The sequence below is a fragment of the Lolium rigidum genome, chromosome 5, assembly GCF_022539505.1.
Source record: "Lolium rigidum isolate FL_2022 chromosome 5, APGP_CSIRO_Lrig_0.1, whole genome shotgun sequence".
Classification (NCBI taxonomy): Eukaryota; Viridiplantae; Streptophyta; class Magnoliopsida; order Poales; family Poaceae; genus Lolium; species Lolium rigidum.
Window position 1 is genome coordinate 108,401,575 of NC_061512.1, and position 17,348 is coordinate 108,418,922.

Sequence of the window (17,348 nt, forward strand, 5' to 3'; positions counted from 1 at the left end):
GCTCTGCAGGTTTGCCCTCACTGCCGCAGTGCCACACTGACCGCCGGCCGCCGCACTGAACGCCATTAGAGCACATACTCTGTTATATGAACTGATCTCTTCCTCTATTTTCAAGTTTTCATATGAAGTACTCTCTGTATTATGTGTATTTGTTCTGTGTATGTTAAATCTTATCTATACCTAATGATAAAAGCAAAAAAGATTTTTCCGGTTCGTTCGTCCAATTGAAAACTGCCTTAAAAATTGGGACAAATTACACACCACTCTACCAGTAAGTTAAAATCTATAAAGGGGTTCGTCATCCATTTTTATTGTTTCCAATTTTGCCCCTAAAAGTTTGGGAGTATTACAGTGCGCTGTCATTGTTGAAAGTTTCATGGCAGTGAGAAACTGTAGATTGAAGAAATGATGTAATTTTCTATTTATGCTATATTCTATCGTGTAAAACTCTTTTCATGTTTTGAACTATTTGTATTATAATCATGCACATTTAATATACGTATTGAACTTCAATATTTACAATGAATTTGTCTTGTATATTGTTCATTACTTCACTATGCAAAGGTTTTTCACATTTTGGGGGGCCGCAAAAAAAAAATTGAGGTGTGCCAAATTTTTTTTAAGGTGTGCCCCCCCTCTAATTCTTTCGAACGCCCGCCACTGTGATGGAACTCGTCCATCAGCACCATGGCGCGCGTGAGGTCGTTGTTGCGGAAGAGCGCCTCAACCGCGAGGTTGCGGAAGAGCGCCTCAACCGCGAGGTTGCGGAAGAGCGCCTCAACCGCGAGCAAGATGACGCTGGCGGTGGCCATGCATAGGGGTGTTGTGTGGAGAGAAAGAGAGGAGTCGTGTTGCACTGTGCGGTCTCCTTTCTGCATTGTTACTGACCACCTGCAAGGGACAAAACATTCCAGGTTCCATCCGATGAGAAGCCAATTCTCTGAGAACTCACTTTGCTGCCTCTTGGCAAATCCAATACTTTTTTCAGCCACTTGGCTGACTATTATATATGTTCTGATGGAACCGTACTGTCAATTCTTGGGGCTCGCATTGCTGGCAAACAAACACTGACAAACCATGAGAGAAAGGCTCTCATTCCCCCCCCCCCTCCCTCTCTCGTCCAGCTACAGTAGGTTGAGGGTCGACCTCCGTCGGCCGGGCCGCTCCGAGGCCTCCTCCGCCGGATTAGCCGGCCGGAGATGGTCAAGGAAGGGCGCCGGAGTAGATAGGGCTAGTTTTAGGTTTAGATCTAGCTTGTTTACCCCTGTGGAGTATGGCGTTATGCCCATGGGAGTCTGGCCATGGCGGAGTTGGAGAGGCTCCCGGTGGCTTGTGGTCGTCTGGCTGCTGGCCGCGGCGCTCCGATGGTCGGAGCCGGAGGCGGAGGGCGGCGGTGCTACCACAACTCCCCCAATAAAGCTCTCAGGCTTGTCTCTCGATCTGGATAGATCTGTCCTGGATCTTGCTTTCCCTGGCCACCATGGTGGTGGAGAAGAGGAAGCAACCCTTGATGGAGCTGTCCTTTGCAGATCGACGGAGAGGCGGTGGCGGTGGTTCTGCTTCATCCTGTTCTTCACAGCTAGAGGTACTTCTGCCTCTGCTATCCATGGCCGGCATGGCGGCCTGAAATCAACAACCTCCGATTCGGAGGCCCTGCAGCCTTCCTTCCCGCCGGAGCTCGGCGCGTTGCTGCTACCAAGTGGTGCGTCCCCGGTGGCTCCAAGGCGTCCAGCAGCGACGGATCTTCGCCGGACTTGGGTGTTCGGGCATCTGCGCCATGTTCCTCGGCGGCGACGCTTGGAGGACGCCGGCGACTTGTGGTGGTGACGCCCAGGGACTCGATTGCGTTTTTATCTTTAGTTCTAGGGTGTTTTCTCGAAAGATGGCAGGCCTTATCTTCTAATTACTGGTTCTTTAGGGCGAGTGATGTAAAAGGGCTTGTCTGTAAATTTGTACCCACCACTGATGATAATTGAGGTTTCTCCGGGGTCTTCTTGACCCCTTCTTTGTGCAAAAAAAAAAAAGACAAACCATGAGACAAACAGAAATAGTTCAGTTAACCTTTCTTTAATTGAGGATGCATGACATCATCATTACTATAACGAAATGTTTATTTCCTTAACTATTGCTTCAACTACGATTTTGTTTCACCCCCGGAAACTACGGCGGGCCTAAGCGGCCTGTCTTGAACCACATTAACACAAAGATAATTACCAGTTTAACAGTAAAAAATAAATATAAAAGAAACACCAAAAGAACTAGAATAAAAACAGGCTTTTTTTTTTTGCGAAACACAATACAATCAAAGACGCTCATACATACGCGCACACACTCACCCCTATGAACGCACACACGCACACCCTACCCCTATGAGCACCTCCAAGAGACTGCGTTGAAAAATTGATCCGGCGGGTCTTGAGATTGACGAAGTCACCACAGGCGCCTCGCTGTCGACGGGAACGTCGCCTCCCACTGAAGAATATTCCGGTTTTATGAGACACCAAAGTGTCAAATCTGGGATTTGAACTCTGGTGGGCTGGGGGTGCCACTGCCCTCCTAACCATCCAACCACAGGTTGGTTCTCAATAAAAACAGGCTCTAAGGTGGCTTTGGATGACTTGGTGGTTGGTTTGCACATGTGACTGGGTTGTTGCTACTTCAAAACAAAGAAAATCCGGAGGAAATAATGCATAAAAGCCTACTTCTTCTGGCCCCGCGCCAATTAATTTGGGTCATAGGAAGTAGCATTTTGTAACAAAAAGTTAAAATATGTACATTGACGGGAAAATGGAAGAAAAGGTCACAAGTTAAATATTCCAAAAAAAACCAATTGCGATTTTGGAATACATAAATTTGAGTAATTGTGCTAAACTCTAAAACTCGGAAGCATTAAAGAAAATAAGAAATTTTTATCACGTTCATTCATGGAGAATAAATTTAATCAACATGCAAAATACACCACACAATGACCTCTTTGGCTCACATGATTAAGAAACACATGGATATGAAAAACACATGAATTTGGCAAGTATGCAAGAGCGAAACAGCTGCATAGTCATTTATATTGATACAAGAAAAACACGGGAGTGGATGGATCGACCCTACATGAATGACTGTATAATAAAGTAGAGTGTATGTTGAAATTCCTATTAAACCGAGTCGTAGGAACAATCCATAAAAATCTTGGCACCCTTGGTGGTGCCATTGTTTTGAGAGTGGTATTTTGGAACATGGGAGCATATGCTCCCTCTATTTTAAGTGCATCTTAAACATATTTTGAATTTCAAAAAAATTGAAACAAAAAATTCGCATGTACATCTTCTCGTGCTACGCGCTCACAAAGTTGTTTCATAAAAAATCAACTTGTCATGTAACGTGTGTAAAAAAGACAAAACTTAGTTCTAAAAATAATGCTTTTCACAAGATAAGTTTTCTCTTTTTTACATAGACCGCAAAAAAATTGGTTTTTTCGTTAAACTTGACGAACGAACATATATTATGAAGATGTACATGTAAAAAAATTTGTTAAATTTTTTTGACATTTCGAAATATGATTTTCTGGTAGAGAGAGCACGCACCCGGGAGCTAAATTGAATTTCCGCATTGTTTTGGATGACTTGATATGTAAACATATTAGTTATGTTTAATGCTTATATGGAAAATTCGTGAAGACATGGTTGGTCTCTTGGACTTACTGTAACCGTATAAAAGTGTCCATGCCCTTGATATAGAACTTGGATTTAATGGGAGTATTATAAATGTGAAAAGAGATAGGATAATTTCCGCACCTAATGTGTTTTCATATCCTTTTTAGAGAGTCCATATACTGTTTGAAGGAATCTGACCGATAAGGATATCTGATTTTGAACTTGACACCGGATATGGTATATGATATAGTATGCCAAATAGCATTCGGATATCTGTATCAAAAAGGCGTTTAGGATTATCCGATGGGTTTTATCTGAATAATCCGAGTTTGATCCGAAACATCAAAGGCAATAGACCATATGTATTATTTAGCGAGTTGCTTATATAGTCATTGCGTCCAATATGTGTGTTTTATAGAACTCGTTTTATAAATTATTTTTTCTGTATAATTTACAAACCTATTTATGCACGTACATATCCGATTAATTTTGTTTCCTTCCCGAGTCCGCTCCATTTCCGCTCCGGATCCGTGGTCTCATATTTCTAGATTCGAATCCATAACCGATCATTATCCGATCCACTCCGAAGCCATCGTGAAAATATGGTATTGGATATGATACAAAAAAATCTGATCCGTTTACATCCCTCCTCAGTATTATAATACTTGGACCCCTCTGATTCTTGCAGAAAGTTATGCATGTTATATACTCCCTCCATTCTCTTTTATAGTCTATATTATGTAAATTTTAAGAAAAAATAGCTAGTCATTTAATGCTTCTACTTTAATATGTAAACAACCAATTTGAGTTGCGTTAAAATTATAGATGTTTTGTTTATGTGTGAGGACCGCGTTCTCTTTACGGATGTGTCTGCACAGTTGGAGAAGACGGTCAAGGAGTATATTACCCAACATGGGTGATTGCATAATCGCAAGATCTTATACACTTAAGGCCTGCAGACTGCATAGGGTTCTAGTTATATCTTTGTTTTCACCGTTTTGACTGTTTCGTAATGTGGAATAGCAGGGCCCCTCCAGAAATTCAGGGCCCCGGTGCGAACTACAAAATAAGTCCTAATTTGTTCGCAATACAAAATGGAGTAGTTTTTTTCTCACGTATTTGAGAATCAGAATAAAACTTTATTTTTAGACTTCATGATTCTTTTTCTTTTATAAACCAAAAGAAGAATGATGGATAAGTTACAGAAGATGATCAAACCTTTGTCAGTCTTCAAGAGGCTACGGTGGGCAGTTGATTTTGGCTGCTAGTTTGGAAGAATGATTGCGAAACGAGGCAGTAGTCTTCTCGCTGATGCATCAAATCGGCGCAGGACGAACTGACTTCGGCGGCTGGTAGCCTGGTAACTCATGTGGCGTTGCGGTTCTGGCTGGGCGATCTGGTTGGACAGGATTAGATGGGGGATAAAATCTGATCGCTCGAATGGATCGGAAATTCATATTTTTTTATCGACCTAATCGATCGGGATTGAAGCCGTGCTATGTATATGGGCTTGTTGCTGGGCCATAGCTCGGAAATAACGGAAAGAAAAGCAGGCTTGTGCTGGGCGCTGGGGCCCCAAATTTCTGGGGGGGCCAGTTCGGCCGCCCAGCTCGCACAACCCCTTCGACGGGCCTGTGGAATAGCTATGTGCATCCTAGCTATGTAGAGGCCTGGTGTAATGCTTAAGACCTTTTGAGTAATAAAGCGCCCTTTATCAAAAAAATGTGTCATCGTTGATTACTGAGAATGCAATTCATGTCTAAAAGATAGAAGACTACTATGAAATAAATCGGAAATTCAATTCGGCTCACGGGTGCATATGCTCCCTCTAAAAAAATCATATTTTAAAATGTCAAAAAAATTTAATAAAAAATCCTACATGTATATCTCCATAATATATGTGTGTTTCTCAAGTTTCGCGAGGAACCAATATTTTGTATGATCTATGTAAAAAAAAAAGAAATTTTATCTTCTGAAAAGCCTTAGTTTTAGCATTGAATTTTGCCTTTTTTACAGACGCCAAATGACAAGTCCATTTTTTCATGAAACGATTTTGTAAGCGCGTACCACGTGAAGGTATGCGAATTTTTCATTTTAATTTTTTTCAAAATTTTAAAATACATGTTACATAACATGTATTTTAAAATAGAGGGATCATATGCTCCCATGTGCCAAAATACCACTCTCTTATTTTAAGATGTAGATTAAAGGAGAACGAAAGTATGTGCTTTAACCCAATGCTACTTTTCTAAAAAAAAATTAATGCATTGAGCGGTTGTGCACCCCTTGGTTCAACACACCCGATCCTAATTGTCATCGCATTTGTTTTTCCTTTCATGCACATCAACTCGATTTGTGGAGTATGACATATTGCCATTCAAATATGAAATGCTCACACGAAGTAGTCAAGTAGCAATTTGCGAATGGCAACTATGCAAGATTCCGATGTGGAATGCTGAGTTGGATTGATGCTGATTGGGTCCTATCCCTGGCCTACCTCGAACAAGAAAAGTAGACGTTGTGTAATGAGTTATGTTGTTGTTGTGATTGTGACGTGAGGTCATGAGCAAAATGTGGCTAAATTAGGGCCACATCTATATTCCACCACAATTTCACGTCGTCGCCATACCGCTAGGATGTCCCTTGACCATTGGATTGATTTTTGAGAGCGGTCTTGATTGCTCCTCGTCTTATTTGAAATATTTTAATGTGGCGAGAGTTCTATTTTTATTGCAACCGACAACACCTAAATTTATGGGTTATTTTATTATTTTCTCGCTTCTAATATTTAATAGAAGTTGACGTCCGGGATTAGGAAATCTTGATTATGGCAATATATATCCGTTCTCTAAAGTGCATCTGATTTTAGATATTCATCATCTCTTATAATATTGGAAAACCAAAAAGAAAAAAAACATAGTGATGGATGTTACATATATGTTTGGCCATAATTCATGTCGCTATTCAACGACTTTGTGGGTCGCCGCTAGTATTAATCAAGGCCATTTGACTCGTCAAGTGTGGCATGAGCGCTTTCTAGCCCGATTAAAAAATATTTTACATGGGAGGATGACAATCAAGTTTCAAAAATTTCATTAAATACCCATTTTGAGTAGTTGGATCAAACTCATATTTCTACTACTCCCCTTTGCGGCCACTATGATTATTTGTTCCATTAAAAATTTGCTGAAAGAGAGAATATATACTCCATGCGATCCATATTATTTGATGATAAAAGATGTATCTACAACTAAAATGTGTATAGATACATCTACATTAGCATCAAGTGAGGGAGTATTGCAAACCTATTTAGGGCTTAAATATAATTCCTATGCTTATTTTTTACTGTAAGTTAATCAGCAACATCTTTAACTGCAACCGTGTAAGTAGTTGCTTTGCTACTAGTACAATGTTTAACGCAAAAAAGAAAAGCTGCTTTGCTACAATGTTTTTTATTCACTCTCTCAGTTTGAAAAGGTTCCAAAAGTTCAAAATCGAACTTATTTTTTTTTTCAAAATTTAACTTATGATGCTCTAACCGCCTGAAAACCAGCCACTGAAAACCCCAGCGACGTTAGCCGTGGCCGTGCCGACGTGGATCCAATAATTGTGGCGGGCCCACACCCTCTCCACCCCAAGCCGATCTGACGAGCCGTGCCGGGCCCACTCACTCCCTCCAAACAAATTCTACTATTTCCGCGCCCTTAAAACATTTTCGGTCTCGATGACATGTGGGCCAGACCAGCCTCCGACCAACTATTTCCCAATTTATATACTCCACTGAATTGCTTCCCACTCTCTGCTTCTCTTCCTCTCTCTCCCGTTCCAACTTCCAAGTCGTCGTCTTGCTCTCGACCGAGCTGTTTGATTCGATTCTTATCAACCCACCATCCTCCGTGGCCGCAGGTCCGGCCGATCGATCGTCGCTGTTATGCCATCGGCGGCGCTGGCTGCCGCGCGGGACTCTCCGTCGCCCTCGCCTTCGCCGCACCACTACCGCGGCCGGCTGCGCTCGCCGCTGGGCAACGGCAACGGCGGCGACAAGGGGAACTTCGAGCTGCGGCACTGGCGCACGCCGCTCAAGCGGGCGCCTTCGTGCCCTCCGCCGGGGATCGAAATCCCTATCTTCGGCGACGACGGCGACGGCAACGGCTACACCAGCCTCCGGGACATCCTGTCGTCGCCGCGCGGGAGGGGCTCCCCCGCGGCGGCGTGCGGCATCGGCGGCGGCGCCAGCTGCGGGGACATACACATGATACGCCACCCGCTGGTGAAGCACGCCGCGTACGCGTACCTGCAGATGACGCCGTCCGCGAGGGAGGACCCCGCCCGCCGCACCCGGAGCTGGCGCGGCCGCGGCCCGCTCTGCCGCCTCCTCCACGGCTGCCTCAGCTTCATCGGAGCCTTCTTCCGGCCGTGACTTCTCCGCCCCTGCATGCGGTTCTTGGTTGCACCTGAATTCTCTTCGATTTTTTTCTTCTTCAATCTTTTGTGCGATTAGAATTTTTTCATAGAATTTCCCGGGCTTACGGTTTGCGTTGTAATTTGTGTAAATAATTTGGTAGGATTAGACACAAAGAGGGGAATGATAGCAAGAAGAGAAATGATTAATGTTCATACTAACATAGCTGATTAGTCGTCATGTGCTTATGATTGAGGCAATAATGGCAAGGAAAATGATCGGAACAGAACCATGTGGAGGAAAATAATGTAAGTGGATGAAAATAAATCGAGGGAAAAGAAGTGAATATATTTCTATCACCACAAGTCTACAACATGCTTCGTTCATTCATATCTGTTCACATTGGTTAATCGCTGGATTCTTTTTCTTCCCTATGTACTTTGATTCCTTCTTTCAATTTGCCCTTCTTTGAGTCATTCTATTTCTATGTACACAATCATCTCCTTTGAACTGGTGTAGAACTCCATCCGTCTCCTCTAGTAATAGTCCTTGCCATCGTGAGCTCGCCGGGGTTTGGGGTTGATGGCGGAGCGCAGAGCTTCAGCCACGGCTGCGGCATCAGGGTTGTCGAAGAGAGACTCCTGCTGTGGTGGTGGCGATGGTGGCCGGCGTTTGGTCGCGAAAGGACTCCAGCCAGTGCCAGACTTCTTATTCCTCTGCTGCACATGCAGAATAACAAAGAGAGGCAACTACTGTCAATACCCACTTGTGTTCGAATTTGTCTCCAGAGCACTGTATCGTATGCATCATGCTCTGTGCACGTGGTTTCTATAGCTGACAACCAGGATGTTGAGGATATTAAACAGGTGCCTACATATGTAATAATTTACATCTAAAAAATATATAAATCAATGAACAGTCATGGAAATCAGGACAATGCAAGAATGGAGGGAGCAACATTGCAAGATGGCAAGGTGTAGTAGTAACATGACAGGAATCGGACAGGAGATTTGGTCTGTGGAAGCAGACGAATCAGTGAATGGTCCGGTGATCTTTTGGCTTTTATGCAGACAACACCCACGTTGCCTGGGCAATGGTTTCCCCCTGTTTACAATACAGCCGGTTGCTCCGTCGCTGTCCGGTGGGCCGAGCGCTGAGCAGAAGAGGCGAGTGCTGACAACGGGAGGGGCCATATGGCCTTGGTTGAGATCGGGGAGAAGGACCAGGTCACTGGCTTGGATGGGTTGGATAATGAGATCTGTCTGACCGTCATAGTGGGGTAGTGAGAAGGAAACAGAGTTAAGAGTGGTTTGGCAGGGTTGGGGAGGTTGCCGTTCTATTTGGAACACTTTGTTTTGGGATAATGCTGGTTGGAGTTTCTTCAGAATGGAAAGGCAGCTGGTGTCAAGGCCCGCGGGAGATCTTTTGCAGTATATTTCATAGTAAAAACAGCAAACTTGTAGCATTGGAGTTTCAGCTGTTCTCCTTAGAGGAAGGGATCAATTTTGAGTAATTTGGGCTTCAGCGATAGGATAAACGAAAATACTGTAGTTACTACTGGCAGGATTGTTTTGGTACAGTAGTAGATAAAAATAATTCTTTAACAATGGTACTTTGCTGAAAACTACATATTTCCTGAAAAAAATATTTCTAGTAGAGTGCACTTTTTGGTAAGACCTGATGGTGACATTTGATATTAAAAAAGAAGCCAAGTATTTTCTTGTACTGTGATACTCTTATGATTTCTCTGTACAAAGAAATAAAATTGATAAACTGTGTTGTATGAATATCTATCAGTTCTATTAAATTTTTAGTAAACCGATCAAGCCTTCTTCAGACTGTATAACGGATAGGAGACTAACTTAAAATAGACAGCAGACCAATTTGTGTGACAGCACCTACACGGTAAAATTACTCAGCAAAACCTACAACTCAAAAGGGGATCTGCATTCTTTAGACTTACGCGGCCCTTGATTACCTCAGGTATAAATTATTCAAACATGATCACGTGGAGGATGAAAGTTAAATATAGTGCATGTTGCATTGACAGGGGGGGTGCCATTACCTCTAGATTGGATCCTTCAGCCTTATCAGAAACCACATAGCGCAAGACGTCCATGAAGAAAGCTGTCCCTTTGTCGGCGAAGTTCTTGGCATAGAAGTTAAGTAACTGCCCAGACTTCGCCCTGAGATGCAGTAGCCTATGCTCGATGTTTGGCTCATATTGCATCACAATGGGCCGAAGAAAGGTGTCATATACAACATCACTACCCTACAGAAATTGTTGTATTAATGCAGATGTTAGTTTTTACTTACAAGCACTTCAGGAAAATAAAACGTAGAATAAGCCTCATATTAAACCTTGCAGTTGAGTCTTACACGTCTAGGTAAGTGTCAGTTAAGCAGTTGTGCATGTGTTTACAAGTCTAGTTCGAGTCATATTGCCATATCTCTGGTGTAAGTTTGTGTATATAATATACACATGTAATGTTACATTTGGGACAAAGAAATGCAGGAAAATAGAGGCATGTGAGGTGCCTTTGGCAAGTGTTTCTGATCATTCATGTGATCAATCCTTAGGCTAAAGCCAACATCCCATTTCGCCCCTCTCCTTCTAAAAGAACATTGCAAAAAAAAATCCAAAACCCACAGACCAACAAAACTATGTATTTACGCAACCAAAGTTGCAAAACAAGGTATACTACATCTACACCTTTTTTACGAAAATATCCTAAATAGTAATGCGATCCCAATAGCGACTATAGTTGCAGCACTCTGTCATTTCATTTAGAGAAACCAAAAACTAGGAATAATATGTACAACACACACTAAGGCAGTTCCTTGAGGGTGTGTGCTGTCAGAGACCCAATTAACACCTGCTTTTGTGTTATTCCAAAACAGAGCTGCAGCAAACATACTTTCTTACCTTTGTTTTGGGGTACCACAGGTAAACAAAGAAAGCAAGCTTCATTTCTTCATACATTGGCATCCTTGAATGGGCATAGAAGAGATGTATAAATGAGATGTGAAATCAAAATAGAAAGATAAAAACAAGGAGAATTGGACTGACCAAGAGATGAGGCTCTCAAAGGCTATCACCATGGCCACAATAATCCTAGAGACAATCACAAACAGGTCAGTTTAAAAGGACGTAGCCAGTTTAATACTAACATACACAAGGTTTAACGAACACAAAATGCCATGGGATAAAAATACAGATAGTTAGGGCACCCACAATGCTTAGAGGCTATTTTTCCTCTAAGGTGAGAGTGTGGGACCGAATGATTGCCTTAAGCCATGCTAACTTTATGGTCCACAACCTTATGGCCTCAAAAGTAACATGAGTTCCAATAGGCATACAAGTATGTGAAGATTGCAACCAGTCTACTATTCTTCACATGGTCTTCGGAGATCACTTGAATACTAGATGCTTACACACATACACTATTAAATGTAGCTATTGCTCAAAGCACACATCCAATACTTTTGCAAGTTCCTTTTTTGCTCTACCAAAATTAGCTGAAAAATCATCAAGTGAATGAGTAATTCATGTTGAGCCAATTGTTTCATCATTGAAACATCAAAAGTACCATTATCATTGATTAGATCTTAACAATAATATAACGGTGAATATTCATGTTTTCTACAACCACAACACCAAACTTCCATGAGAAAACACCTGCAACTGCAAGCAGGTGCAAACGCTAAACTAGCAAGCCAGGATCAGATTTAACGACAATGTGTTAACAGCACACGCCAACAATGATTTTTTTCTACCCAAATATATAGGGGCAGTTAAAAATCAGCATTATTAACTATTTATCTTAATTAACATTTGCATGTGAAGAGTTTAACAAAGCTTTGTAGAGTAAGAAAATAGTGAGAACTTTTACAGAAACAGTAGAACAATCAAATAATCTCAAGAAGACGATTGGTAAAGCAAATTAATACCTACTACCAAACTTATGATACCCAAATGAAGAATAGAGGTAAAGAAAAATGCATATGATTACAGACAGTCCAAAGCCATGCTAGGGTCAAATGAAGAAAAATGCATATGGCTACAGACAAGTCTCTTTTTTTGTTTTTGTTTGTTTGAGAGTAGCTTATCACGTGTACCACGTGATGGCTACAGACAAGTCTCATGTACAGTTCCTCTATGTTTTGAACATCTCTCCAATGAATGGGAAGTTTCTTGACCGGTTTCTTTGAATAGCTGCATGCTAGGGTCAAAGCCATGCTAGGGCCAAATGAATGAAAATGCATATGACTAGACAGTCTCATGTACAGTTCCTCTATATTTTGAACACCTCTCCAATCCATGGGAAGTTTCTTGATCTGTTTCTTTGAATAGCTGCATGCTAGAGTCAAAGCCATGGTAGCTAATAACGAAGGAAAATTATTTGAACAAACCAACTTTGCAATTTAGGAAGTGTATACTTTGAATCGGTCTCCCTGCTAGTAAGTTAGTTGATCAAAATAAACATAGTCTCCTTAGAACATTCCAAATTCCATAAATTAGTTGGTTGTCATTGACCCAGTCTAGTCATGCCCAAGTCTTGGACCTCAGAGGTAAAATAACAAACAAGGAAGCATTCCTCTTGCAAAAAACCAATCTTCCTATGTCAGAGATAATAAAAAGAAGGTGATGCAGAATCAACTTGCCATTGTGAAATAGGCCAAGAGATTCGATAAGTCTATCGCCCCTTATTAAAATATTTCTTGACTTTTGAACTAGACAGCAATCACTAGCATACATATGAGTACCAAATACAAGCACACGAAGCAAACTGTTTATAGTCTTACAAGATATGTTCAAACAACGACTTAGGAGTGCTACGCATTGCCGTAGATATTTGGGAACATTTTTCTAAAATTCAATGACAAAGTCAGCCTGAAATGACAGATAATATCGAAATAAAATGGCAAAAACGCGTAACTAACCAGTTGCACAGAAATTTCGTTAGCAAATTCTAAAGGCACAGTGACTAGTAGCAGGTCCAATAGCTTGTGTTTGGCAATGAAGTTAGCCAAAAACTTCAGAAGCATTTCAATTTCAGTTTTTAACTGATACACTGCTATAACTCTAAGCTATCAAAGAGGATTCAGTTGCGCGGTTTAGAAATTAGAAACATGGGGCCAATTTGTGAACGACTTGTGTTATTGTTTCCAAAGTTCTTTGGTGAGGGTGCAATATTGTTATAGAGATACGTTCAAGTAATTCCTACTGGTAGTTGGTCAGGAATCGGTTTGAAGAGGCCCACCAAGAATCGGTTTCAGAGTTGCGTGTGAGGACTGAGGCAGGCATCCACACCAAAAGTAGGCCAAAAAACTGCATCGAACAGCCAATCATAATGGTACAGCTTAACAAGGACACAGATATATACTCGCAAAGCCAAAAGAGGTATTCTGAGAAAAAGAAGTATCTGATTCATGCAAATTATTTGGGCAAGGCAGGATCGCGGCGCCATCATCTTGCACCTACCGAATACCCGGCTTATAACACGTACTCTACAAAAAAAAACGCATGTAATAACCTTAGGAAAAACAAAAGGCAGGCCATTGTTAAAGTCGACACCATCACCGCACATGAACTTTGTGTAGATACAGAAATAAATAAATTTAAGAAGTAGCACCATGCTAGCAGGCAGCAAGCGAATGGCTAAAGTGGAGGGGAACTAACTAAAGGTGGCATCATGGTGGTATCACGGGAAGATGAGGAAACCATGATACCCAATCCGTAGCGCATCTCGCTCCGCATGGAGATGAGACGAAAGCGATTCCGCAGCGATTGGGGCGGACTCAACGAGAAGAAGCAGGCAGAGGCAGAGGCAGGCGGCGGTTCAATTCGATTTCGAAGGAAGCGGAAATGGATGGAGAAGGTGTGAATGGAGGTGTTACCAGTATTGGCACCAGAATCGTAGCATGTGCGCGTCGTTGGGTCGCTCCTCCACCGTCTTGAAGCACTCGAAGGCCGGCATCGCGTAGCCGAACAGCAGCCTGCCGACGCGGCGGGGGGAAATCAGCGAGAATACAGAGACGAAAAAAAAACTGCACAACAGATTTCGGCCACCAAAAAGGCATTGGAGGCAATGAAGGGGGACTCACAGCAGGATCTTGGAGATGAGGCCGCCCAGCATCTCGCCGGCCGGATCAGAACCGCCGGCGCGGGCGCGGAGTCGTACGGGAGCGGATGGTCAGCAAGGCGACACACGAATGCGGGTTGTGGCGGCGGTGGTGCTCCCTGGGGATTGGCGCGGCGGGGTTGAAGTCTTGGGGTGGAAGAGGAGTACGGTAGAAGAAGGCGGGGCGGGGCGGGGCGGGGAAGAGGAAGGTGGTGTTGCGTTGGGGGGAAGAAGAAGACGACTTGCGAGTTGCGAGTGCGCGAAGTGGGGAGTTGCCGAGTCGGACGGGCAACGGGCGTGGTGGGGCTTTGTTGACTGCGTGGCGGAGCGGGGGGGGCCCCGGCGCCGGCGCGCGGTATCTCCCGTCACGTTTGCCGGCTTCGTTTTTGATGATCCGGCGGGCGGGGCCACGTTGTAGAGGCTGCGGAGCGGTCCCAGCGTGCGTGGGTGTCTCCTGTAGCCTGTAGGTAGGGTAGGAGTAGTTGCGTTTTGTTTTGTGGCGTCGACCTTGGCTTCCGTTCCGTGCCCTGCCTCGGAAGGATGCTTCCGTGGACCCATTGAGGTTCCTCCTCAACGTGTTGTGTGATTCTGCCGAGGAGGTCGTCTTTGGACCCAGAACCCTTCTTCGGACCATTGTACGTACTGTACGTGGAATTCTTTTCAGATTTCTTGACGGAGCTCTTGTCCTGCCCAACTGATCCATCCACGATAAATGCCGCCTTCAGGGAACATGACCGTCACAGAGGAACCTTCCGTAGTCCACTGTCCATTTCCTAAATCTCACTATGCATCTGATCATCAACGGTAGAATGAGACCAATAGCATCTCATTCTCCAGTCTCGTTCGAATTGAGCGCCGGATCAATCATTTAGAGTCCACCGCCGCGTGGTGCCGCTTTTGGGACGCGTCTGTTTTCATCTCCCTCCCCAAACGAGGCCCCAAAACATTTTAATAATAAGAAATATAAAGTTTTAAATTCAAATGTAATTATATTTTACAATTTTGAATGAAAATACGGCTAAGTGATCGCCCCTCAAACTGCTTGACGGCCCCGCCTGTCGTTGCTTGCTCCCTCTTCCGCTTCTCAGCCCACCGCTCCCTCCGCTACGCGCGGTAGCCAGAGCGCGGTGGGCACCCGCGTCCTCCAGGAGCCGCTGCTGCAGTGCCTCCTTGGTGTAATCATCAACCTTCTACATCGACTCGAAGGACGCAAGGATAGCCCTCTGCTATGCCGCCTTCTCCTCCGGGTCATGCCCACTCTACCGTGGCTGCCGCCTCCTGCTGCTGCTCCGCGTCGAAGGCCGCGTGAGCCGCCTCTCGCAACGCGACTGCCATGAACAGCTCGTTCATCACCGCGAGATCCGGGTCCTCCTCCATGTCGTCGTAGTCGAACTCGACCATGGGAGGTGAAGGTGGTGGTGGAGGTGGATCCGATGGCGGAGGAGCCTGATTGCCGCCGGTGCGGCTCATCATTGCGTACGTGGTGGCTAGGCGGCGAGGCATGGTGTCATGGAGGCAGAGGGATGAAATTTTCAGCGTCTGTGGTAGCGATGGCGAGTATATGCGGCCTTTATTTTATAGCCGATGGCGGCGCGTGAAGAGGTGGGGAGAAAGCGCGCGAACAAGCGTGGGAATGCGAACGACGGTGACGGACTTCTCGCGCACCGCTCTAGAAACCGTCATCACCACTAAGGCAAAGCTGCAGCGCTGCATGCCTCTACATCTCTGAAGAATCGGACTCACCACTCGCGACGCGGGTTTTCATTCTGTCCGGCGCCCCTAAAGCTTTCCTTGTGTATCGGGATGGGCTCAGCATGCCAGACCGAAAAGGGCTTTGGGACGCATTGTAACGGTTAAACATCCAGCGCGCCCCAAATCCCTACGACTAAATGGTATGGATCAGCGTAAACAGACCCCACAACCCAAAATAAATGGAACATTGCACAAACCATCAGCCATCATTGCTGGTTGTTGTTGTTGCTGCTACTGCATAAACTACTTATTTTACATGTTTTTTTACATACCACCAACTATTTGCTACTCCGTAATGGGTTGCACAAAGATTAAAATCCCATGTCAATCAGATTACGAGCAAATTCATGCAAGCCTAGTGGATTGGTGGTGATGATGCCGCATTGGGTGCCCACGTGTCGTCTGTTGGTTGTCTCGTAATTTTTGAAAAAGTTTTAAAGCAATAGGTTGGCCGAATCTTGCAAAAGATGATGGAAACTTTCGGATTGCTTATCCAAATTATTCAGATTCTTCCTACTTTTTTTGGTCAGTAGCCTAGCTACGCTGTCAGCTGATGCCTGATGACTTGTGGATAAGCAATGGCACATCATAACTCACTCGTTGGCCCTGGAATAGTTCAATCTGAGATCTGAATCTATATGCGACTGAGAGCATCTTAGAGCATCTTCGGTCGCGTCCCCAAAGCATCCCAAAACCAATTTGGGGCGCGCTGGACCAAAAAATGGTTCCAGCCGCGTCCCTCAAAGCCCATTTTTGTCCGGCGCGCCCTGATACGGTGTCCAGCGCCCCGAGCCCGTCTCCGCCCCACAGGAGACGCACCGGGGACGCCAGACACACTGAAAAGCGAGGCGGAGAGTGGCGAGGCCGACCCGTCAGCGGCACAATAAATTTTAACCTAACCGTCGCCTACCTCGCGACGGAAGTTGTTGGCGCGCAGCGACGGTGCAGTTCCCGCAGAGGCGCAGCGACACGTCTCGTCGCGCCTAGCTCTGCGTGCCGGCGTTAATGAGCGCCACCGCTCCCCCGCCTCCCTCCGGCCTATAAAAAGGGACGCCTCTCGTCGTCCCTCTCACACACAAACCCTAGCGTCTCTCTCCCCAACCCTAGCCGCCACCATCTCAACAAGAGACGACGCCATGTCTGGTAGAGGCGGAGGCCGAGTGACAAGGGATTAACTTATCAATGCCTACGAGTTGTAGACTAGGGTTTAGTTGGAAGTAGAGGGCAAGTAGATCTCGAAGGTTTCAGCCGAAAAGTAGTCGACGATTATGAAACTAGGGTTTGAGAAACAATGATTCGATGCTTTCTTTGTCCCTCGACCCCCCTTATATAGGAGGTGGTGCCGAGGGATTCGTATTGTACAAGTTACAGAGTCCGGGAAGGTTTCTAACTCCTCCCGCTAGATTACAAATATTACTTCCT

General features: G+C 44.5%; 2 protein-coding genes across 3 annotated transcripts; one reads left to right on the plus strand and one right to left on the minus strand.

Annotated features, from left to right (window-relative positions):
• Positions 1-7,578: 7,578 nt before the first annotated feature.
• Positions 7,579-8,417, plus strand: LOC124656239. The gene has a single exon (XM_047195020.1). It carries the CDS (start codon positions 7,579-7,581, stop codon positions 8,065-8,067), a length of 489 nt encoding a protein of 162 aa, XP_047050976.1. The 3' UTR covers positions 8,068-8,417.
• LOC124653095 (putative HVA22-like protein g) lies at positions 8,375-14,189 on the minus strand. Of its 2 annotated transcripts, none has more exons than XM_047192148.1 (6): positions 14,158-14,189; positions 13,951-14,049; positions 11,120-11,164; positions 10,976-11,039; positions 10,115-10,321; positions 8,375-8,765 (listed from the first exon to the last, which is right to left on the minus strand). In XM_047192148.1, the coding sequence occupies exons 1-6, from the start codon at positions 14,187-14,189 to the stop codon at positions 8,586-8,588; spliced, it is 627 nt and encodes a 208-aa protein (XP_047048104.1). In that variant the 3' UTR covers positions 8,375-8,585. The 2 variants fall into 2 exon arrangements, with proteins under 2 accessions (XP_047048104.1, XP_047048103.1); XM_047192147.1 differs by having other exon boundaries at positions 8,375-8,768.
• Positions 14,190-17,348: the final 3,159 nt, after the last annotated feature.

Bases quoted from the DNA above. Each gene is read 5' to 3' on its own strand.
- LOC124656239 (XM_047195020.1), top strand. From the start codon at position 7,579: ATGCCATCGGCGGCGCTGGCTGCCGCGCGGGACTCTCCGTCGCCCTCG.
- LOC124653095 (XM_047192147.1), bottom strand. From the start codon at position 14,189: ATGCTGGGCGGCCTCATCTCCAAGATCCTGCT. The intron at 11,165-13,950 runs GTAACACCTCCA...GATTGTCTCTAG, and splicing joins CGATTCTGGTGCCAATACTG to GATTATTGTGGCCATGGTGA. The intron at 11,040-11,119 runs GTCAGTCCAATT...TGCCCATTCAAG, and splicing joins TTTGAGAGCCTCATCTCTTG to GATGCCAATGTATGAAGAAA.